This window comes from Heterodontus francisci, chromosome 39 (genome assembly GCF_036365525.1).
Source record: "Heterodontus francisci isolate sHetFra1 chromosome 39, sHetFra1.hap1, whole genome shotgun sequence".
In the NCBI taxonomy this organism is placed as follows: Eukaryota; Metazoa; Chordata; class Chondrichthyes; order Heterodontiformes; family Heterodontidae; genus Heterodontus; species Heterodontus francisci.
In genome coordinates this window covers 18,629,381-18,654,252 of record NC_090409.1, presented here as the reverse complement: position 1 = coordinate 18,654,252, position 24,872 = coordinate 18,629,381, and the positions used below count along the sequence as shown (strand labels likewise).

The 24,872-nt window shown below is 42.3% G+C and overlaps 1 protein-coding gene across 1 annotated transcript in view; it reads left to right on the top strand.

The window, feature by feature from the left end:
• Positions 1-24,872, top strand: part of LOC137352839 (titin-like) — a 103,261-nt gene that overhangs the window by 40,900 nt on the left and 37,489 nt on the right. The window contains exons 10-15 of the mRNA XM_068018694.1: positions 4,215-4,382; positions 7,497-7,870; positions 10,085-10,372; positions 12,126-12,219; positions 15,373-15,460; positions 22,121-22,260. Coding sequence (XP_067874795.1) covers positions 4,215-4,382; positions 7,497-7,870; positions 10,085-10,372; positions 12,126-12,219; positions 15,373-15,460; positions 22,121-22,260 — 1,152 coding nt within the window. The remainder of the gene's footprint in view (positions 1-4,214; positions 4,383-7,496; positions 7,871-10,084; positions 10,373-12,125; positions 12,220-15,372; positions 15,461-22,120; positions 22,261-24,872) is intronic.

Sequence of the window (24,872 nt, the reverse complement as noted above, 5' to 3'; positions counted from 1 at the left end):
CAACAGTGAGGGGGAAACAGGAAGAACATAATATAAATGACTTTGGTTATTGGTTTTAAAGCTGATGGGAGGCAGTGCCGCAGTAGTAATGTTACTGGGTTAGTAATCCAGATGCCCTGGCTAATGCTCTGGGGATGGCACCATGGCAGATGGTGAAATTTGAATTAAATTAATAAATCTGGAATCAAAATATAGTGTTATCGTGATCATGAAACCATTGTCGCCTGTTGCAAAAGCCTATCTGGGTCACTAATGTGATTCACAGAAGAAATTCAGCAGTCCTAACCAGGTCTGGCCTACATGTGACTCCATACCGACAACAATGTGTTTGACTCTTAACTGCACTCTGAAATGACCGAGTAAGCCACTCAGTTGTTCTAAACTGCCACAAAGTGCAAGAAAACTAATGAAACCAGATGGACTACCCAGCATCAACCTAGGCACCAGCATGATAGACCCACCAGAGGTGGAAGCACAGTGGTATGCAATAAGGAAAGAGTTTCTCTGGGACTCCATGAAGTCTCATGACATCAGGTGAAACATGGGAAATGAAATCTTCCGCTGATTACCACCTAACACCGCTCCCACCGCACCACCAGCCCCATGCCCCACCCACCACCACCACCCCACCGCCAACCCACCCGGCTGATGTATCAGTGCTGCTCCTTGTTGAATACGAACTGGAAGAAGCACTGCATGTGGCAAGGGCACAGAATGTACTCTGGGTCGGGGACATTCATGACCAAAACCAACATGGCTCGATAGCATCACGACTGAGCGAGCTGGCCAAGTCATAAAGGATATTGCTGCGAGAATGGGTCTTTGGCAGGTGGTGAGGGAACCAAGAGGAGGGAAAAACCTACTTGAACTCAGTATCACCAATCTGTCGCAGATGCATCTGCCCATGACATTATTAGTAAGAGTGACCACCGCAAAATCCTTGTTGAGACGGAGTCCTGTCTTCACATTGAGGATACCCTCCATCGTGTTGTGTGGCACTACCAGCGTGCTAAATGGGATAGAGTTCAAACAGATCCAGCAACTTAAATTTGGGCATCCATGAGGTGCATTGGGCCATCAGCAGCAGCAGAATTGCACTCAACCACAATCTGTAACCTCATTGACCAGCGTATACCCTATTCTACCAGTACTATCAAGCCGGGTGACCAACGCTCGTTCAATGAAGGGTGAAGGAGGGCATGCCAGGAGCAGCACTGGGCATACAACAAGTGAGTCATAACAGAGAGTAAGCGTCATCACGGTTCATAAAGGGGCTCATGTTATTGATAATTTATTTAGATTAGACCAATTCCTATAACCCAACCATCGGCTTATTGTTTTGGGTTACAATTAACTTTTTCTTTTATGAGTGGCTCGACAAGCTGAACCTTGAATTTTCATGCTGCTGTCACGATGTTATTCCCGCTGGGATTTTCCTTAACACTTCAGTGTTTCACAGGTTTTCATTTCAGTTCAAGTTAAAGTAAATGACGGAATTCAGGAGGGGAAAGCAAATGAACCAGTGGCGTTGCCATGCCAACATTATTTGTTAATCTGCCGTTATGCATTGATGAAATTATTCCACGGCAATCTCCATTGTTTTGTGCAGACGTATGCCAACGTTCATTTAAGATATCATCGGTGCTGTAAATCTCTCCTATCCTGATATATGTGTGATTTCCCCAGTTTTACACTTCCCACCTGTTCAATATCGATTTATACAGATTAGACTCGTTTATTTGAGTTCTGATGAAAGGTCACAAACCTGAAACGTTAACTCTGCTTCTCTCCCCACAGATATTGCTGGATCTACTGAGTCTTTCCAGCGCATTTTGTTTTCATTTCAGATTTCCAGCATCTGCAGTATTTTGCTTTTATATTAGACTAGTTTTTTTGTCAGTTTCAGTGACTGACAGTGTTTAGTACAGACACTGTACATTTAATGGAGATATTTGTGCTGTTCTGTAGGGGAGCCGGTGGCCCAGTGCTATTGTCACTGATCTAGTAACCTCGAGTCCGAAGCTAATGCTATGGATCTGGTTTCAAATTCGACCACAACAGCTGGTGTAATTTAAATTTAAGGAATACATCCAAGTAATCAATCCGGAACTGAAAGTTAGTCTTTGTATTTGTGCCATGAAACTACCATCGACTGTTGTACAAACCCATCTCGTTCACTAATGCCCTTGATGGAAGGACATCTGCAATGTGGTTGACTCTGAAATGGCCTTGTAAGTCACCCAGTTATCAAGGTTAATTAGGGATGGGCAACAAATGCTGGCCTTGTCAGCGACGCCCACCTCCCATGAACGAATTTTTAAAAAGTATGAGTGCCAATACGAATAGAATGGAAATATTTCCTCTCGTCTCTTTGTGGTAACGACTGCAAAAATTTCGAGGTTTTTTTCTAATCTATTTATGGGCGGAGCAGTGTGGAAGTTTTCCCTCTAGTCCCCATAGGAGAGAGAGTGTAGAAATGTTGGGGACATTACTTCTCATCTATGCGCGTTAGGGACACTGCAGATCCAGTTTGAAGAATCCTCTGGTATCTATGTGGGTCGATTCTCGTTGCACGAGTGGATTGGTAAACAGCCTGCTGAGCAGCTTTAAACTTTGCATAAATTGCTGTTCCAATTGTAACACATGACTGCTTCTAACCGTAACTTAATCATAGCCACTGCTATTGTGTGTGCTGCCATTATTTTCCATGATTTTCTGAATTATCATTCTCCTGCACGCAAATAACCATCTCACTGTTTTTTACTGCATAGTGCAGTGCTGCTACTTAGTGATCAGGGCAAACATTCTTTCATTTCCTCTTATCACGGTGCAAAATCCAGGATCAGTGAGCAAAGCACTGAAATCAACTAGAATCTCCCCATTTAGCGCCTCTTTTATCACCAATTTACAATGATGCCTTTAATGGAAATAATGTTTTTTTCTCATGAGGAATCGTGTCAGCATCATGCAAAAAGTGATATGCATTTGTTTGTGGTGAAAAGAAGTGTCCACAACATCAAACACACCTGGTTACTTATAGCATCGACTCCAACCAGCTGCCGAATGAGCAATCCGAATCATCTGTGATGAACCAGAAGACACATGGACTTAGGCGAACTTGACAATATTTGTGGTTCAGTTTAATAATTCAATGAACTGCTTGCCATGACCTGTTGCACCAGTGTCATTGTTTTCAGAAAAAAAACCCGTATTCTAATGCTAAAAATAATTATTCGGCATAGTACCAAATATAATCCGAGGCGAATTTTCACTTTTACACCCGGGTGGGAAACGGGCGGGAGGCCTGGGCTCAGAATAAAATATCCCAGAGAAATGTTCACTTCCGTTGAGCTCAGTTAATAAAACCACTGAACCCTGACTGTGGCTAATTAGGCTCTTTTTTACGATTCGGGCCTTTCATTCACAATTGGAATAAATGGTTCGGACCTGAACCCATGTCAATTTCGTTCCACTTCCGCTCAAGTGATGTTAGAGGTGAATGGTTCATAATTGCTATTTATCCAGGATCTTCCCATATTGATCAGCTTCTCGGGGGCTGTTCATTCAAACACTTGCAAGCGGCACTTGCATTTACTACCATAACTCAAGATCAATAAAAAGTACCAGACCTTGCACCGAAATGTGAAAAAAACACTGCTACAATTGGTTTAATTTTGTATTATTTCAGCCACATGACGGCACTTGTGCGTGATGGTCAAGAGTTAATTAAATTGGGGATAGTGGCTGCTGCACAGAGGGTTAAGCAATTCCTATTTCTGACAAAGCAGATGCGCATTGTAGCGCTAACTAAGGAAGATGCAGAAACCACAAGTCTACACGATGTAATAGCCACATTAACTGCAGTGACATATCTGAAACATTCAACTCGTATTAGCATCCAGAAAGCTAAATGTGTGTGAAATGTGATTCAGAGCTGCCTGCATGCTTGGGCTGCACCGTTCGGATTCGGTTTTCAACATATTGGTTTCCTAAATAACAGTACATTTGGTGCGTGTATGTTTGAGCGAAAGAGAGATATGTTGTTTCTGAACCGTGCATTCTTTAGCGACTGTTAGATATACCACAGCATTATACTCAATAACATTGGGGCACACGCAATACACGGACAAGATGCGCAAACTGCCGACCTCGTCAACGGAGCTGAGTGAGTAAGCACAGTTCGGTAAGCTCCGAATATCTGAATTCCCAAACAGTCTGAAGTTGATTAGTCAAGAAATACAAAGATGTGACTGGCAAGAGGAATGCAGAAACGTGAATATTCTGAATAGTGAAATAAGTTCTCATAATTTTGACAACGAAATCGGCAATTGCTCCAGCCATGAGGAGTTGCGTGTTTGTTTCTCTCATGACCTTGACACAAGGTACATTTCTGATGTTTTCACAATTCTTACAGCAGGTCATTTATGTTTTATTGGAAAAGAATAGGAAGCACAGAATGTAAATGATTTCTGGTTATTGATTTCAAAACTAGTGGAATGGTAATTTCTTGAATGATTGATTTTTGCCTTTTCAAATAACATTGAAGTCCAGGGCTTTTCAATTATATTAAATGAGTATTGTGGTGCTCAACTAAAAGCATTTTAGTTCATATTTATTGCGCAATTCAAAGCAATTTAATGCAGGTTGTGATCAATGCTTAAATGAATATTTAAGGAGCATTTTGGAGCATTCAATTCCTCGTTAGTGCACACATATTCGGTTTTAAGAAGAATATTGAATCTGCATATTATTAATTCATAAATCTCCTATCCAACAGGTATTTCATCCTGCAATTTAGTAGATGTCGTGATTGGTGTTTTATAAGTATTTTGCCTTGATTTGAAAAATGCCGTAACTGATATTTAAATTGCTGTAGAGATTTGATCTGTCAATTAAGAAATATGTTAAAGTTTAAGATGTTGCAATCGATTTTGAATGGATGATTAAAGGGAGTCTATTTTTTTCTCAGTTATTTGTGTTGCTCAATGCTCTGTCGCGATGCCAAAAGTTGTCCCAGCGGTGTTGGGTTCATGTGCAGAGATCCAGACTAAACGGGATGTAGATGAAGTTGGGCACTGGTGCTGGTGAACAAGGCATATCCATTATCTATGATTCAAAACATTCACGCAGTCAGCATTCTAACTATGTTAGGAGAGCTGAGTTCAAGGGAAACCTTGCAACAAATCAATGCTCCCTCCTGATAAAGAATATTAAGAAGAGCGATCATGGCACATATCAGTTCATCCTGGAAATATCTTCTGGCTGGAATATTTTGCAATATCACGAGGAGCAGTCCCATGTCTTTCTTTCTGTTTCAGGTGAATGTTCTCTTTGTTCCTTTTGCACATTTTCTCTCCATTGGTTCAATATAAATTAAATGACGTGAAAAGTGGGCAGATATTGCAATGTCTGTGGTCGAACTCAGAAGGATCTTGAAACACAGGATGACTTTTCTGAATGGAGGGATGTGACTAGTGGTGTTCCGCAGGGATCAGTGCTGGGACCTTTGCTCTTTGTAGTATATATAAATGATTTGGAGGAAAATGTAGCTGGTCTGATCAATAAGTTTGCGGACGACACAAAGGTTCGTGGTGTTGTGGACAGTGATGAGGATTGTCAGAATATACAGCAGAATATAGATCGGTTGGAGACTTGGGCGGAGAAATGGCAGATGGAGTTTAATCTGGACAAATGTGAGGTAATGTATTTTGGAAGGTCTAATGCAGGTGGGAAGTATACAGTATATGGCAGAATCCTTAGCAGTATTGACAAGCAGGGAGATCTGGGCATACAGGTCCACAGGTCACTGAAAGTGGCAACGCAGGTGGATAAGGTAGTCAAGAAGGCAAACGGCATGCTTGCCTTCATTGGTTGGGGAATAGAGTATAAAAAATGGCAAGTCATGCTGCAGTTGTAAAGAACTTTAGTTAGGGCACACTTAGAATATTGCGTGCAATTCTGGTCGCCACACTACCAGAAGGACGTGGAGGTTTTGGAGAGGGTACAGAAGAGGTTTACCAGGATGTTGCCTGGTCTGGATAGCATTAGCTATGAGGAGTGGTTGGATAAACTCGGATTGTTTTCACTGGAACGACGGAGGTGGAGGGGCGACATGATAAGGTTTACAAAGTTATGAGTGGCATAGACTGAGTGGATAGTCAGAAGCTTTTTCCCAGGGTGGAAGAGTCAGTTACTAGGGGACATAGGTTTAAGGTGAGAGGGGCAAAGTTTTGAGAGGATGTGCGAGGTAAGTTCTTTGCGCAAAGGGTGGTGAGTGCGTGGAACTTGCTACCGAGGGAGGTGGTGGAAGCAGGTACGATAATGACGTTTAAGAGACATCTTGACAAATACATGAATAGGATGGGAATAGAGGGATACGGTCCCTGGAAGTTTAGGCAGGCATCAAGATCGGCGCAGGCTTAGAGGGCCGAATGGTCTGTTCCTCTGCTGTACTGTTCTTTGTTCTTTGACTGGGTAGCGATAACAGGCGCAGTGCTCCATATCCTAAAGACATAAATATAGAGAAATGACAGCAGTAAAACTGACGTTTCCACTCAGCCAGTCCGTGTTGTTGTTTATCCTCCACATGAACAACATTCCTAATCGCATGTGCGTGCTCATTTCCCATAGAAATTTCAATTCCCGTTTAACTTTCTAACCTATTCCTAAATGTCCAATTGAGAATTTATTTGCAACGTGTTGACCGAACGTGAAACCCGGGTTGTAGGGCTAATGTACAATACAAAAGCCAGCAGGTTATTATTGTCATTGAAATCGGGGATTGCGCGAATGGGCGGCTGATTGGGAATGCCAGTTTTGATGGCAATTCAAATCCTACCACAGGCTGATTCTATTTCCGTTGACCCAGCTACTTCATAAGTTTAAGGACTTTTATTAAATTATCCCCAAATCTATTTTACTCTCACATCTGCCCCAGTTTTGGGGCTTTGTATGTATTTATACTACCTCATACCAGCCAGACCCACACCAAACCGCCCTGTGGCCTTCCTTTCGAGTGGAGCGAGAAGGGCCAGGTATAGATTTCTGGCACAAGACGATGTTTCCCGTCCTTTATCTGGTCTATTCATTTCTTCAGTATCATCTTTGTATTGTGATTGTTCTTTGCAACAGATTCTGGGGTTTGTCTGAATCTGCATTAGCAAGCATGAGACTGGTAAAAGCTGGTCAAAAAGTCAAAAGGAAGCACATGAGTAGATTAAATATTCGTGATATTAATGGAGATAATGCGGATTCAACCTGCAGTTTGCAAAGCTGTTCCACTTGTCTCCACCTATCAGCTCCACCACCTGAATAATGCAGGTGTTGAAACAAGCAATGATTAATTAAGTGGAGCTATGTATTCCTGGATGAGGCATTGACTAATTTATTACGCAAAGGAATAATTCAGAACAATGAACTCACTCGTAAGACATAACTGACAGAAAATAATGAAGTATGATTTTTAAAAGATTGTTTTTCAGATTTACTTGGTGCAGATCACTTCCCAGTTTTAAGATTGAAATGAACCTGATATACACCTTATCTCCTGCTCTTATAGAAACGCCAGGTATTTCAGGTTACGACGACCTGATTGCTGCACGAACTGCACGACTGACCTGTTCAATCACCGACAGCTGCCCGAATAGCAACCTGAAAGTGAAGTGGATTCATTACAGTGCGCCCCTTCCTCTTGCATGGGATACTAAAGAAGGTGCAGAAATAATCAACAATTGGTCATATTCTCGGAGAGTTTCATCCGTGCTCACCTTCACTCCATCATTTACTCATCACGGAAGCATTCTGGGATGCACACTTATAATTGATGGCTTCCAAACCTCTTCAACACAAAGCCTTAACTTGCAGATTAAATGTAAGTGTTTGTTACAAAATTCATAGACATAATTTGATGTCCAACTCGTTCAATATTTGTATTTCCATCACAATCATTGTGTTACGGATTTGGTACCATATTAAAGAATGAATCGAGGTACCATTCGCCCCTGTACTGTGAGAGTTTAATCTGATAATCAATGAAGAGGAATGGAGCTCAGTCGCACTCTATGAGGAAGAGACAGACCCGTAGAACAATTCTGGAGCTTTAACAATTTGGATTATTAATTTATTAATTCTTAAACCAAGGCCTTTTAGTGTCATTCTGAGTTTAGTCAGTCAGAAAGTGACACAAATAAACGGCCATGCTGAGTAATGGCCTGAAGCTGGTCTCTGATTTGAAGCCCGATTTCAGCTCTCGTTGGCCATCAGAATTGGGGTGAATAAGGTACCAGTGTCACTGTATGTACAACGCCAAACAGACAAAACGGAGAGGAGAGGAGGAACTTCTCAGGAAAAAAAAAAGAAATGTTATAACTTTAAACTGATTTATACTCGTCCTCTTACCCAGTAAAATGAAGAATGGTTGAGCAGGTTGAGTCGAAACCCATTGGATTTTAGAAGAATGGGAGGTGATCTTATTGAAACACATGGATCCTGAGGGGACTTCACAGGGTGCATGCTGAGAAGATGATTCCCCTTGTGAGGGAGTCGAGATCTAGGGGATGCAGTTTAACTGTTAGGGACCTCTCGTTTAAGACTAATAAAAGGAGAAATCCTTTCAGAGGATCGTTAGACTGTGAAATTCTTTTCCCCGGAGAGAGGTGGAGGCTGCCTCATTGAATATATTCAAGGCTGACTTAGTTAACTGCTTTATCCACAAGGGTTAGAGGGAGCATGCAAGAAAGTGGAGTTGAGGCCACAATCAGATCAGCCATGATCTTATTGAATGGTGGAGCAGGCTCTCGGGGCCGAATGGCCGACTGCTGCTCCTAATTCGTGTGCGTTCTTGTAATATAACGATTTACATTCATGCCTGTTTCAGATGGACTGTAAAACCCAAAAGTCAATTCGTCTGCAGTAGCGGTGGAAGGTAACTCACTATTATTATATTGCATGGCAAGGTGGAAACCTCCGTTCAATTTAACGTGGGTGAAAAATGGTAAGGAGATCAGCAGATCTTCCATTGGTGAACTAAAACAGCTAATCCACAGCATCAGTTCTGAAGATGACGGTGAATATTGGTGCGTGGCTGAAAATGAACAAAGCAGCGCTAACAGTTCCACACAGATTTCTGTACAATGTAAGTGTGTATGACTTCCTTAATTTCCATTTCATGAACGCTCAATTAAAACCCAACTTTTTGTCACCTGCTTGCTCGAAAGAACCGATGCATTTGGTAAACATCCTCTCTTCTTTGCGCATTTATCTAAAAAATAAATCCATGGGAAATGCAGGAGAAAAAAATGACCCTCTGGGTTAGGATGGCAAGATTTGCCGATGGCACAGTGTGACATAAATTCAGCCTTTTGCACTATTCTAATTAGGAGAGAGGCAGATTTACTGGGTGTTTTTAGCTTTGGTCTCCTTGTCTCAGGAGACATTGGGTAAGTGCCTGGAGGTGGTCAGTGGTTTGTGAAGTGGGTTGTGTGCTTTACCCTGCATCTAATTGTTCAGAAGTATATTGCAGCCTGGATTAAACAGTTTACACCCTTTAGAACTGGCATTGCGCACTTTGATGTGCACTAATACTCCAAAATTAAAATCGAATGAAAAGTTGCTAACTCAGACTCTGTTCGTTGAACGAATGTTGAGCTAACAACGTCATATTTAAAGAAGTTTAAATAAAATGTTGTCATGTTAACTGAGCGTCTAGAGAAGAATAGTTCAAAGTTCCCAACAAAGGAAGAACATAGTAAAGAAAATAGCAATAGAAATAAAATGGATTGACATTTAAAACACTGACACGTCAGACTTATTTTGGATGCGTTCTACACAATAACACCCAAATCCCCTCCATCTGAGGAAAAGCCGACAACATTTGTTTGTGAAAGCATTGTTGCACTGAACACTCACTGGATTCAACATGAAGCTGTAACTAACGTGCTACCCTGTTTTAAGTGTAAATGTCATAAGCTATCTTAACTTATTTCATTTTAAAATAGAAGCTGCTGGCACCATTATGGTCAGTTCAAAAACTGAATGTATTTGTCTTTGGAGACTATGGCTGTTAAGGTAATCATTTATTTTTCAGATAAACCCACAATAATAGCAGGCCCGACCTGCACTTGGTCTGAGAATGAGACAATTTGTAGCTGCCAGATCAGAGGCAATCCACCAGCTAATATTACATGGGACCTCAATGGGAAAATTATCACTGGGAACACGTCATATATGGAAGTCTTCTCCTGGGCGATGAATACTTACCACATGCAGAGCTCCCTGAGACTGATTCACTCAACTGGAACTGGAAACACGATTTCATGTGCTGCAGCAAACAGGCACGGTGATTGTGTCAGCACATACCAGCTCCACTCTGAGGGTAGGTGTTTCATTTCTCTGCAATTTGAACACTATACGGGAGCTGGTCATCACTGGTCAGTCATTAACTGAACGGTGTTAGAGTCAGCAGGTTAATACTGAATTTGTCTCTAATTAGTGTCAAGAGTTCATTTTATCACTGTTCAGTCTCCAACTGAATGGTCAAGCAGTAAACTGCATTCTAGCCTTTTGTATGTGCATGCTTATTATATCTTGTTCAGATTAATTTGAGTACATATAACAGATATTTGTTCATCTAAGCAAAATTCAATTATTTTCATATATTACAGACCTTTCATCTGTAACTGATAGTTTTGGCGGGCCTGCATTCCAATTAAAGTATGTCCATAGTTTTTCAAAAGTGTAAGTTTGCAAACCCTTAATTTGTCAGTTGTGATTTGTACATCATGAACATTTAATTATCTATTGTAAACCGGGAGCAGAGGGGAGCTGGCAAGATGGATACAGAATTGGCTCGCCCATAGAAGACAGAGGGTAGCAGTGGAAGGGTGCATTTCTGAAAGGAGGGATGTGACTAGTGGTGTTCCGCAGGGATCAGTTCTGGGACCTTTGCTGTTTGTAGTATCTATGAATGATTTGAAGGAAAATGTAGCTGGTCTGATTAGTAAGTTTGCGAATGACACACAGGTTCCTGGTGTTGCGGACAGTGATGAGGATTGTCAGAATATGCAGCAGGATATAGATTGGTTGGAGACTTGGGCAGAGAAATGGCAGATGGAGTGTAAACGGGACAAATGTGAGGTAATGTATTTTGGAAGGTCTAATGCAGGTGGGAAGTATACAGTAAATGGCAGAATCCTTAGGAGTATTGACAGGCAGAGAGATCTGGGCGTACAGGTCCACAGTTCACTGAAAGTGGCAACGCAGGTGGATAAGGTAGTCAAGGTGGCATACGGCATGCTTGCCTTCATTGGTCAGGGCATAGAGTATAAAAATTCGCAAGTCATGCTGCAGCTGTACAGAACTTTAGTTAGGCCACACTTAAAATATTGTGTGCAATTCTGGTTGCCACACTACCAGAAGGACGTGGAGGCTTTGGAGAGGGTACAGAGGAGGTTTACCAAGATTTTGCCTGGTCTGGAGGGCAGTAGCTATGAGGAGTGGTTGGATAAACTCGGATTGTTTTCACTGGAACGACGGAGGTGGAGGGGCGACATGATAGAGGTTTACAAAGTTATAAGTGGCATGGACAGAGTGGATAGTCAGAAGCTTTCTCCCAGGGTGGAAGAGTCAGTTACTAGTGGACATAGGATTAAGGTGAGAGGGGCAACGTTTAGAGGGGATGTGCGAGGCATGTTTTTTACACAGATGGTGGTGAGTGCCTGGAACCTGTTGCTGGGGGAGGTGGTGGAAGCAGGTACCATGGAGACGTTTGAGGTATCTTGACAAATACATGAATAGGATGGGAATAGAGGGATACTGACCCCGGAAGTGCAGAAGGTTTTAGTTTAGGCAGGAATCAAGATCGGCGCAGGCTTGGAGGTACGAATGGCCTGCTCCTGTGCTGTACTGTTCTTTGTTCTTTTTGTTATTTGATGACTGAGAGCAAGTTAGAAATATATAGTTTTTAAAGAAGAATCAGCAGACAGGGACAAATGGAGTACCTCAGTTTCCATTAGCTTTATGATCCAAATATAAAGGAAACTTCCTTCTTTGGACTCAAATATGTTTCCACAGTTGATATTCTGAACCCAATATGCGAATATACATCAACGTGTTTTCCAATATTTTAGGTCTAATCTCTTGGACAAACATCTGCATAACAGGAGGAGGGGCCTCTGGACTTGTTATTTTAACTGCAATCGTGCTCATGGTGAAGATACAAATGTATGTGTGTTTCTAAATAGCATAAACTTGAGTCTTAAAGTGGATTTCCACATAGAGTCATAGAGTTATTATGCACTGAAACAGGCCCTTCGGTCCATCGTGTCTGTGCCAGCCATCAAGCACCTATCTATTCTAATCCCATTTTCCAGCACTCAGCCTGTAGTCTTGCATGCTATGGTGTTCTAGGTGAACATCTAAATACTTCTTAAATGTTGTGAGGGTTCCTGCCTCTACCTCCCCTTCAGGTAGTATGTTCCAGATTTCAAACTCCTACTGGGTGAAACATATCGTCAAATCCCCTGTAAACGTCCTGTCCCTTACCTTAAATCGATGCCCCCTGGTTATTGATCCCGCCATTAAGGGAAAATGTTTATTCCTATCGATCCTATCAATGCCCCTCATAATTTAGTGCACAACAATCAGGTCCTCCCTCAGCCATCTCTGCTCTAAGGAAAACAACCTTCGCCTTTCCAATCTCTTCTCATAGCTGAAATCCTCCAGCCCAGGCAACATCCTGATGACTCTCCTTTACACCCTCTCCAGTGCAATCACATCCATCTTATAGTCTGGTGAACAGAACTGTACACAGTACTCCAGCTGTGGCCGAACTAGCGTTTTATCCAGCTCCATCATTACCTCCATGCTCTTATATGCTATGGCTCAGCCAATAAAGGCCGTTTAAATAACAACCCCCTGATAAAAGTGACCATCTGTGGGAACTGGAGCAGTGTTGTGAAAGTAGAGGACGGTGGGCGGGAAGTGGAAGTGTGGCCATTGCACACTATCGATGTTCTCGTATCTCCCAGCATCGATTACAGTGTTCTGTTAGTAAATGCCAGGATCAGACTGTCTTTGCATTCTTCCTGAAGGAAAGCTTTCACTGGCAGCACATTGTAAACTGAGCAAACAGTAATTTCAATCAACATGGAGCCGGTCACCTCTGTCAAGGTAATTATCAGCCTGACCATTTCAAAGCAGGGAGTCTGTCTGGAGCTTTTCAGGAGAAGGGAGTTCGTCAAGCCAAATAGCTGAAATTGTCGTGAGTTTTTTTTTAATACCTGTTTAAAGTGGCCATTTTTGAACTTGTGTTCACTGCGACTTCTGCCCGGCGAGTGTTTTCACTACCCCTGCATTCTACAGAAAATGTGTAGCATTCCTGAAAAACGGGCACAGAATGCTGTTCAGTTTGTTTCAGCGGCTGCTTTTATCGGGCACCCCCGTGTAAGTCTCTTTGTCATGTTAAGGTCTCAGCATAACAATATACTGGAATGACACTCAACCTCTAACGATCAAGCGATTCCATCAGACAGTGAAATAATAAGAAAATAGTAGAAGTAACGAGAGACAGATGTTTGCCGTAGTTGTTAAGTGTGTTTGACTCCAGGAGCAGAAGATTATATTTCAAAATTGGGTGCGACTGATATGCGAAAGTACGAGGAAACAATCAATTTTGTTGGGTTTGCTAACCTATTCCTAAAAGTGAATGAAACTATTTGGCCTGACTAGCTCTGTTTGAATACTCTAGGCAGACTCCCTGCTTTTACATTGCCACACTGAAAATGACCTTCAAAAAGGTGACTGGCTCCAAGTTTATTCAAATTACTCTGTTTGGTTTACAATGTGCTGCCAATCAAATGTATCCTTCGACAAACCACACTCAATGTTTGCTATTGAAATCAATGACGTGACTCCTCATGTCGGCAGTTTTGAGGTTGTGCAAAAACAGAGTGAACTGGTGGTGTTTGTGCACAGATCTTCCAATGTGGTAGGATAGGTTTACAAAGCCCTTAATGAAGAGGGATCCTGCCTGGGCTTTATAAATAGAGGCACAGAGTACAAAATCAAGGATGTTATGCTAAACCCAAGGAAAAACAGTGTCGACCCTAACTACAGTTTTCTGACCAATTGTAGAAAACACACTTGCAGAAGTACGGGAATGTTTTGGACACGGTACAAAAAAGATTTACTAGAATGGTTCCTGGGATGAGTGATTACCGTTACAATGATAGTTTGGAAATACTCGGGTTCATGTCTTTATAGCAGAGAAGCTTGAGAAGAGATTTGATTTATTTGTTTCAAATCTTTACAGGTTTTGTTACAATAAATAAAGATAAACTGTTTCCAATGATTGAAACGTCGTTCATGAGAGGGTGCAGATTTAAGGTGAGTGGTAAAGTGTCAGAGACAAGACGGGGAAAGAATTGTAAGGAAACCGGTGCTTACAATTTGGAATGCAATGCCTGATAGGGTGGTGGATGTAGATTCAGTAGTAGCCTTTGAAAAGGAGTGGGATAAATTCTTGAAAGAAAAAGGTGCAGGGATTCGGGTCAAGAGTTCCGAGTGGGACTCAAGAGAGCTGGCTCATTACGCAGTGGGCCGAATGGCTTCCATCTCTGCTGCTTCTCGATGATTCTCTATGTGTATATTTCTTACTTAGAGCAGGGAATGTGTTTTCTCGCTGAAACATTTCCACCTGCTATTTAGCAAGATTTGCATTTATTTTATTATTGTATTTATTTGGAGATACATTACTGAAACAGGCCATTCGGCCCACCGAGTATGTGCCGACCAAGAACCACCAATTCTTCTAACCCTGCAGTAATCCCATATTCCTCCCATGTTCTCGACCACCTAGCTACACTAGGGGTAATTTACAATAGCCAATTTACCTATCACCTGCAAGTGTTTTGGTAGTGGGAGGAAACCGTAGCACCAGGTGAAAACCCACACAGTCACAGAGGGAGCAAACTTCGCACAGGCAGTACCCAGAATTGAACCCGGGTCCCTGGAGCTGTGTGACTGCGGTGCTAACCACTGCGCCACTGTGCCACCCTGTGCGTCACTGTGACAATGTTAAATTATTGGATGAGCCTCCTATACCCGTTCGTTAGCACAATTTATTTCATCTGCAGCAGACAGCACCTCGCCTTTCGCGGGCTTCATTGGAAAAGTAGACAGATCGCTTTTGAAATCTGGGCAGGTATTCATTGAAAAGAATCCGGTATTGGAGCTGGTCGGTGCTAATTAGGAAATGCAAAAGGCACAAGTCTGTCCTGATTTACTGATGTTCTTCTTCGTACAGTTACAGTATACATTAAATAAATATCCAAGTTAATAATAGGAAGCCCATCATTTTTATGTTTTATTATTTAGGAAGAAGCGTACTGATACTGCATGTGTCTCAGAAAGGGATAGTGATGCGGTGATTTACAGTACAGTGCAGATCGTGTTAAACGCTGGGGTAAGTGATGCAGAGTTGCAATGACAATTATGGGATATTTGGTCTCTTTTCAACCAGCAAGTGACACATGAAAGACAAAACACAACAGATGAATGGGAGTTTCAGAAACGTGGTCGCTGCTATTCTGAAGAGAAGAGTAGTCACTAAGTGTGAAGTATTTCTATGGCCTCTGTAGTTAGTGACCTGTTAAATTCAATTAACGAGTATTACTCACGTGGGCGATTCTACGCTAAACAAACTGGTTCAAACAGAATGTTAGCCCGCAACTCATTTTACTCCCTTCCCTTTGACAATATGCCTCAAGATTAAATGCTCAACGTGGTCTCAGAAGGTTTCAGATGTCCCAGAAGGGATGCACATTACTCTCAATTATATGCAATTTCCACTGGCATCTTCGTGTCTATATGGCTAAGTTATCCCTCAACTTCCAGTCTGCAGAATTTGCCTTCAAGCGTCGCTCCAGCTTTGAAACATAAAATCGAGGCTGAAAATTCAATGCAGCATTGAGTGAGTGCTGCATTGCTGGAGATCCCGTCCTTTGGATAAGCCTCAAAATGCTGCTCCTTCTGCTTCTTTCTGAGGAGCCAAGCATAAGAAAAAAACAAGAGAAGCAGGAGTAGACCGTTCGGCCCCTCGAAGCTGAACCACCATTCAAAATGTCATGGCTGACCTGACTGTGACCTTAACCCCACTTTTCTGCCTGTCCCATAACCTTAGATTTCCTTGTAAACCAAAAATCTGTCTAACTCAGCCTTGAATATATTCAATGACCCAGCCTCCAGTGCTCTCTGGGGAAGAGAATTCCAAAGATTAACAACCCTCTGAGAGAAGGAATTCCTCCTCATTTCCGTCATAAAAGTAAGATACTTGAAACTGCACTCCCGAGTTCTCGATTCCCCCATGAAGGGAAATATCACCTCAGTATCTATCTTGTCACGCCTGCTCAGAATCCTGTACGTTTTAATAAGATCACCTCTCATTCTTCTAAACTCCAATGAGTATAGGTCCAATTTGATCAATCTTTCCTCATAAGACAACATCTTATTCCTTGGAAACAGCCTCGTGAACCTTCCCTGAACAGCTTACTCATTAGGTAAGAAGACCAAATTTGTACGCAGTACTCTAGGTGCAGTCTCACCAATGCCCAAACAGTTGTAGCAAAACATTCCTACTTTTATACTCATCACCCTTGCAATAAATGCTAGTTAATTGCTATACCTGCATGCTAACATTTTGTGATTCAGGTACAAGGACACCCAGATCCCTCTGCACTGCAGCTTTCTATAATCTCTCTCCATGTAAATAATATTCCTTTTTTCTATTCTTGCCTTCAAAGTGGGCAACCTTACACTTTCCCACATTATCCTCCATCTGCCAAAGTTATGCCCACTCAATTAACCGATCTATATCTATTTGCAGGCACTTTTTGTCTTCCTAACAACTGGCCATCCTACCTATCTTTGTATCATCCGCAAATTTGGCTGCAGTACACTCGGTCCCTTCATACAAATCATTAATATAGATCAAAAATATTTGAGGGCCCTGCACAGATCGCTGTGACACCCCACTAGTTACAGTTGGCCAAACTGAAAATGCCCCATTTATCCCTACTCTTTGTTTCCTGTTACTTAGCCAATCCTCTACCCATGGTAATATATTACCCCCAAACTATGAGCTTCTTTCTTATGTTTTAACCTTTTATATGCCACTTCATCAAATTCTTGTTGGAAATCCAAATACATTACATCAACCAGCTTCCTGTTATCCACCCAACTTGTTCTCTCCTCAAAAAACGGTTAATAATTTTTCAAGCAGAATTTTTCTTTCATAGACCCATGTTGACTCTTCCAGATTGCATTATGTTTTTCTAAATGTCCTTTTTTTATTCATTCGTGGGATGGGGATGTTGCTGTCATAGCCAGCATGTGTTGCCCGTCCCAAATTTCCCTTGACAATTGAATGGCTTGCTTGGCCATTTCAGAGTGCAGTTAAGAGTCAACCACATTGCTGTGGGAGTGTAGTCCCATGTAAGCCAGACCAGGTGAGGATGGCAGATTTCCTTCCCTAAAGGACATTAGTGAACCAGATGTGTTTTTCAACAATCGATGATAGTTTCATAGCACCATTACTGAGACGAGCTTTCAATTCCAGATTGATTATTGAATTTAAATTCCAACAGCAGTCGTGGTGGGATTTGAACGCGTGTCCCCAGGGCATTAACCTGGGCCTCTGGCTTATTAGTGCAGTGCCTTTATCACCCTGCCACCGTCTCCCCTCCATTCTTAACCCTGGCACCTGGCAGACAATACAGCCTTTGAGACTCACGATCATGGCTGCAGAGAACAGTTTCTATCCCCCGAAATAATTTTCCGCTACAACTGCCACATTCCTTTTTATTCACCTCACTTGAATGGCCTCCAGCACCACGATAAGGTGGTCAGTTTGCTCATCTTCCCTGCAGTCCCTGCTATAGTCCACGCAAGCTGCAAGAACCTCAACCCTGTTGGAAAAGTGCAAGGTCTGAGGCTACTCCATTGCTCCCTTCTGGATCCCATACCTACCTCACTCACAATCGCACCCTCCTGTGACTGGCCACGGACCGAATCTTAAGTAAGTAACCTAAGGGGTGTGACTGCCTCCTGGAACAATGTGTCCAGGTAACTTTCGCCCTCCCTGATGCATCTCTGTATCCGAAGCACAACTCCAGTTCCACAACTCTGACCCAAAGTTCCTTGAGCGGGACACTTACTGCAGACGTGGCTGCTGCAGCTCACACTGGTGTCCACCAGCTCCCACGTGCTCCTGCCTTGCATGTTTATTCTGTTTTATTTAAATAGTTAGGTTTCAAGTTTAGAAACATCACTCAATATTAATTTGTAGCTAGATTAAGTAGTTTAACGAGTTAAGTTGTAAATTATAATATAATACTTATATCGTCCCGGTACCAGTTTAAACTACTGTCCCAGATTCCTGAGTTAAGCACTTCATCTCGCAGGACTCAGTGGAGCTGAACTTCGGGCTGCTTCCTTCTTGCATTGGCAAAACCTTTTGTACTTGCACTGGTTGGAATTCTAGCAACCTGAGTCAGCCCCTGCTGACTGGGGAACCAGTTCTCACTAGCTACCTAATTATCTAACTATGTGGCTGGCACTAACAGGCAGCTTCTTTATTACAGACTAAAACTGAAAGAACTACAATGTAACGTTTAAGTTAAGTTAAATTATAAATACAAACAGGACTATATTAGGGAAAAAGATCTACCATTGAAATTCCCAAACTTACCATATTCCCGAGTTAAGCACTCTGTTTCGCAGGACTCAGTCAAGCTGGCCTTCTGGCTACTAACCTCATTGTTCAGTTCCGCAGAGAGAAGCAATTGCTGCCTCTGCCCTTGCAAACATTTCTCTCCCAATGAACACGATCTAAAACAGATGAACTCTCCATTCTTCAAATGTACTGCTTGCTGCATTTTTCCAGAACGTTCGGTATACATTAATAGTTATCCATTGCATTGCAGTGTTGAGTCTCTTTAAAACGAAAAATCATACATCACAGATGGAGGGAATTCAGTCTATCATGTCGGTGTTGGATCTTTGACAGAGCTATCCAATTGGCCCCAGTGTCCACAACTCTGTTTGCACAACCCAGTAAATGATCTCCATTTCAAATGTTCCCCTTATCTGTGTTTGCTCCAAGGACAACAATCGCTGCTTCTCCCGTATCACCACTGAACTGAAGTCCTGTACCCCTGGTACCATTCGTGTTAATCTAATCAGCACCTCTCCGAGGTTTTGGCATCTTTATTTAACCGTGAGATCCTGCAACACTGCAACTGAGAGCTAATCACTGATTTATAAAGGTTTGGCAACATTTCTTTACTTTCGCATTCTCTCAAGTTACTCATAAAGCCAGCAATCCCATATGCTTTATAATAGCTTTATCTGCTTGTCCTGATATATCGTGGCATAAAAAGTCACCTCCCCCATCTCATGGATCAGTGATATTGGAAAACTGAGCTGAGATTAAATCGTTAGATTTCTTCTGGTGCAAACAACATACTCAAATCACGTTCAGCTCACTATCTGCAAAAACTAACAAAAATACCTTCCCTTGCAGAGTCAGGATCAATATACAGACGCGGGTTCAGGTGCCTCACACCCGAGAAAAACAGCTCAGAATAATGTGTCCGCAACTATCAATATTTCAGACTTCCATAAAAATCAACGACACATCAAAAATGAGGAGACCTGCGAATATGCTGCAATCTCGTATAAATGAAAGCCTACAGAAGTTGTACCATAAAGTCCGATGGTCTTGAAATTGGCAATATCTTAATTTCTTTTGGGCCTCCTTATCTCGAGAGACAATGGATACGCGCCTGGAGGTGGTCAGTGGTTTGTGAAGCAGCGCCTGGAGTGGCTATAAAGGCCAATTCTGGAGTAACAGGCTCTTCCACAGGTGCTGCAGAGAAATTTGTTTGTTGGGGCTGTTGCACAGTTGGCTCTCCCCTTGCGCCTCTGTCTTTTTTCCTGCCAACTACTAAGTCTCTTCGACTCGCCACAATATAGCCCTGTGTTTATGGCTGCCCGCCAGCCTTAATACACCTGATGTTATGAAGTAAAACAGACATTGCAATGAGGCACATGAAAGTAAACTTCTTGCAAAAAATATATGGAATATACTTTGATTGACATTCACAAATTTAGTTATGCAATTAAAATGCAATTCTTTAACATTGTTCTTTATTCTGTGATAATAACTGATTTACAAACAAGTTCTAACATGACCTTGTCTGAAAGCCTGCTGCAATGAAATGCCCACAATATGAACCCTCACAACTGGGGACGAGGCTGCAAATTTAAAAAAAACTTGCACTAAAGCACCAAAAAAACAATTGTATTTGCAGCTGCGCCTCAAAATGTCGTCCCAATTTATCGGAATTATGCACGGGGACAAATTACACTTCGAGAGTCAGACAAGTTACCAATTATTTGGGCGCAGTTGATTTGAACCCGATTGTGTGTGTGGGCCACAATTCGCAGGGCGTATTAGTCTTTTGCTGGCTGATTCAGAAGAACATACAATTTTCTGCTTGTTTCTGTAAGTTATAACAGTGAAATCTGGGATGAATCGGCCGCACCAGAGCAAGCGATGCTAACATTTTAAAACACATTTAGCTACATCCAGAGTAATGCTCAAGTTTTCCGTGGTCGTTTAAGCTTGTTCAAGATGTAATTCGGCCCAATAAGGCTTCATGCAGAAAACTGACCCTGTCCCCTCCGATATTGCATGATTGTGCTTGTTCTGGAGGCTGTTCCGTGTATGTACATTGTGTTCAGTGCACAGTAACTAGCAGACGCATTTTAAAAGTTTCCTCATATCAATCAATGTGTAACTTCTAAGAAGCAGACTATTGGTGCAACAATTACATTTGAGCCCTAACTGAAAGCCTAACCCAACCAGCGCAGCTGTCAAGTGCAAAGTTCCCTCTTTGGAGGGTATTCGGGAAATTGTGAATGAATACGCTTCATGTTGTATTGGTTATATTAGCGATTTCTATATTTCAGTAATAAATTCATATTTCCGTCTTTTTGTGGAGCTACAGTGCGTCAACATCCGGGAGGGCGGAATTACATTTTGATCAGTTTGCACAGACAGTTTCCATTGGAAATCAAGGCACAGCAATTTATTGTGAGAATGATTGACTGGAATTGCATCAAATGCATGTTATACTATTTACTGATTCAACATTTATGTCACACCACGTGTGGTCAATCAAAGAGCATGACCGCTCTTACCTTCCTCAACACGCATCCGCTTTCCATTTTGCTCTGTCCATTAATTTTCCACTTCTCTCTCTCTCGTTCTCTGATCTTTTGTGCTTATCACCATTAAGTTTTCCACTTTCATCTCGCCCCTGCTGATTTGCTATATTTTTGTTATTTTTCTTCTGCTGTTTCAATACGCTTTGTATTGTATGAGTTGATGTGGGAAAACAGTCACTAATCTCTTTATCTTGATTTGAAAATTGTAGGAAAATGTCTCCACAGCAGTTCTTGTCCCATCTCTTCCTCAACAGTTAAGCGACCTCAGTTCCCCAATCCAGTCTCATCGCCTATTTCTTCAACTTCCGAATGCCCTCTTCCTGTCCTATTAGGGCTGCACTGCCATAATGCTGCAATCTCTGCCACCTAACACGATCTTCTTAACCGTTGTCCGCTTGCCTTATTTTCTGCAGTGTAATTCATCCAACCCTTAACCACCCCTTCAGCACCATACCATCTCATAATAGAGATGGTGAAAAATGATAATAATGGATTGTAAAAATTGAGCTGTCTGTATCCTGCAGCCTGTTTTCCAGAATGAGTTTTCCTCTCGGTTTCTATTCCCCTTTCCAACTTGTTGCTCTCAGAATCGTGAATGGTGGAGGGCAATTACATGGCTAACAGGAGAAGGTGGCTCCACAATTCTCCGCATCCACAATGATGAGGGAGCCTATCACAACAGTGCAACGTAAAGGCTGAAGAAATTGCAACCATCTTCAGCCAGAATTGGCAAGAGAATTATCCATCTCGGCCTCCTCCAGAGGTCCCCAGCATCACAGATGCCAGTCTTCAGCCAATTTGATTCACTCCATGTGATATCAATAAATTGCTGAAGGCACTGGATACTGAAAAGGCGAAAGGCCCTCACAACATTATGCCAATAGTACTGAAGAAGTGTTCTCCAGAACTAGTCACAATCCTAAACCAAGTTGTTCCAACACTGGCATCTACCCTGCAATGTGGAAAATTGCCCAGGTATGTACTGTGCACAAAAAGCGGGACAAATCCAACTCGGCCAATTACCGCCATATCAGTCTAATCTCAATCATCAGTAAAGTGATGGAAGAGGTCATCGACAGTGCTGTCAAGCGGAAATTGCTCAGCAATAACCTGCTCACTGACGCTCAATTTGGGTTCCGCCAGGGCCACTCAGCTCCTGACGTCATTACAGCCTTGGTCCAAATATGGGCAAAAGAATTGAACTCGAGAGCTGAGGTGAGAGTGACTGTCCTTGACATCAAGGCAGCATTTGGCCGAGTATGGCATCAAAGAGCTCAAGCAAAACTGGGGTCAATGGGAACCAGGGCGATAACTCTTCACTGGTTAGAGACATACCTCAAGCAAAGGAAGATGGTTGTGGTTGTTGAAGGTCCATCATCTCAGTCCCAGGACATTACTGCAGGAGTCTCTCAGGATAGTGTCCTCGGCCCAAATTTCTTCAGTTGCTTCATTAATGACCTTCCCTCGGTTATAAGGTCAGAAGTGGGAATGATTGCTGATGATTGCACAATGTTCATCACCATTCATGACTCCTCAGATACTGATACAGTCCGTGTCCAGATTCAGCAAGACCTGCACAGCATACGGACTTAAGCTGAGAAGTGGCAAGTAACGTTTGTACCACCAAAGTGTCAGGCGATGACCATTTCAAACAAGAGAGAATCTAACCATCTCCCCATGATATTCTACGGCATTACTATCGCTGAATCACCCGCTATCAACATCTTGGGGGTTACCATTAACCAGAAACTGAACTGGAATCGCAACGTAAATACTGTGGCAATATCAGTCCAGAGGCTGGGAATTCCATGGCGAGTAACTCACCTCCTGACTTCCCAATACCTATCCACCATCTGCAAGGCACAAGTCAGGATGTGATGGAATACTCTCCACTTGCCTGGATGGGTGCAGCTCCAACAACACTCGAGAAGCTTGACACCATCCAGGACAAAGCAACCCACTTGATCGGCACTCTACTCACTACTTTAAACATTCACTCTCTTTACCACAGATCATAGTGGCAGCAGTGTGTACCATCTACAAGATGCACTGCAGCAATGCAACAAGGCTTCTTAGAGACCACCTTCCAAACCCACGACCTCTATCACCTAGAAGGACAAGAGCAGCAGATACAATGTTTGTGTACCTACACCAAATGGACTGCCGGCTCAAGACGACAGCACACCACCATCTTCTCGAGGAGAATTAGGAATGAGAATGTCATGCTGGCCTAGCCAGCGACGCTCACATCCCACGAACGGAAAATACATTAAAAAAAATTAGGTGCATTGACACTTAATCTGTACTAATGCTTTGTCTTTCAACACACCATTAACATATTGTTTGCCTTTGCTCCGTGACCTTTTGGTCAGCTATGTGGCCTGGTCCAATCTGGACCTCCTTTGTTATCTCTTGCCCCACCCCCACCTCACTTGCTTATAACCTGTGACTTTTCTTATATTTGTCAGTTCCGAAGAAGGGTCACTGACCCGAAACGTTAACTCTGCTTCTCTTTTCACAGATGCTGCCAGACCTGCTGAGCGGTTCCAGCATTTCTTGCTTTTATTTCAGATTTCCAGCATCTGCAGTATTTTGCTTTTATTTTAAAAAAGGATGTTGTTCTCTAGAGCTAGCTGACTGTTTGTCGGCAGATTGTTTTCGAGGTCAATGGCGAGCTCAGTTCCTTCCCTGTTGACTGGAACATTCTGACACAATTACGTTTCTAGCCTCTTGTTTGTACTGACTATCAGATTTCCATTTCATGCTGTGGAATAATGACAGACAGTGTCATTTCAAGGCCAGTTTAGCATTTGTATGTTATCGCACAGTGTTATTGTAAGGTAAGCAAATTATTCATGCAATAGTGCCATTTCAAAGCCAATCCTGTATTTGTAAACTGCTGTCATGCAATGCCTATCAAAGCTGGTATTTTTTTTTTTATCATGCAAAAAAAAACCTCAGTGAACCAAAGAGAAGAACTTTGTCTGGGTGACGGTAACGAAACTGCAAGCTCACCGATTCTAATTTTGGTGATACAGGAAATTCTGGACAGCTGCACGTTGGAAATGCGGAACCAGCAACAAACTATTCCAAAACTTGTGGCTTATTATTAACCCATTAATAAACTATTTTCAGGGAAAAGACTGAATGGAATCTACTATTGTGTCAGATGGGCACTGGAACTTCAAAATGAGATAACAGATGCCGGCCTCACCTGCATACACCAATTAGAAACTAATTCATTGTTATGCGCTGGAGCCTCGTCCTCTTCAAAGCTGTAAGATGTTGATATGGAGAGTCAGAACAGTGCATGCAGGTTAGTGTCGGCAGCGAGTGAAAATATCAGAATGGGGCATATTAAATACAACACTAACCTGACAGTACTTCGGAGAGAGATCAAAAAGGCGTGAAGCATTTCAAAGATCAACTATGTGCAGAAGAGCTATTGTACTTGGACTGTTGTAGGAGTAAATAAGACCAATGATGCCCTGAGTGCTGTGTGCATTGACAGCATCAATGAATATTGAGTATTATCTCTAATTTGTATTCCCAGTTAAATAGAAAATAGATTCCAGCAGATCACATAT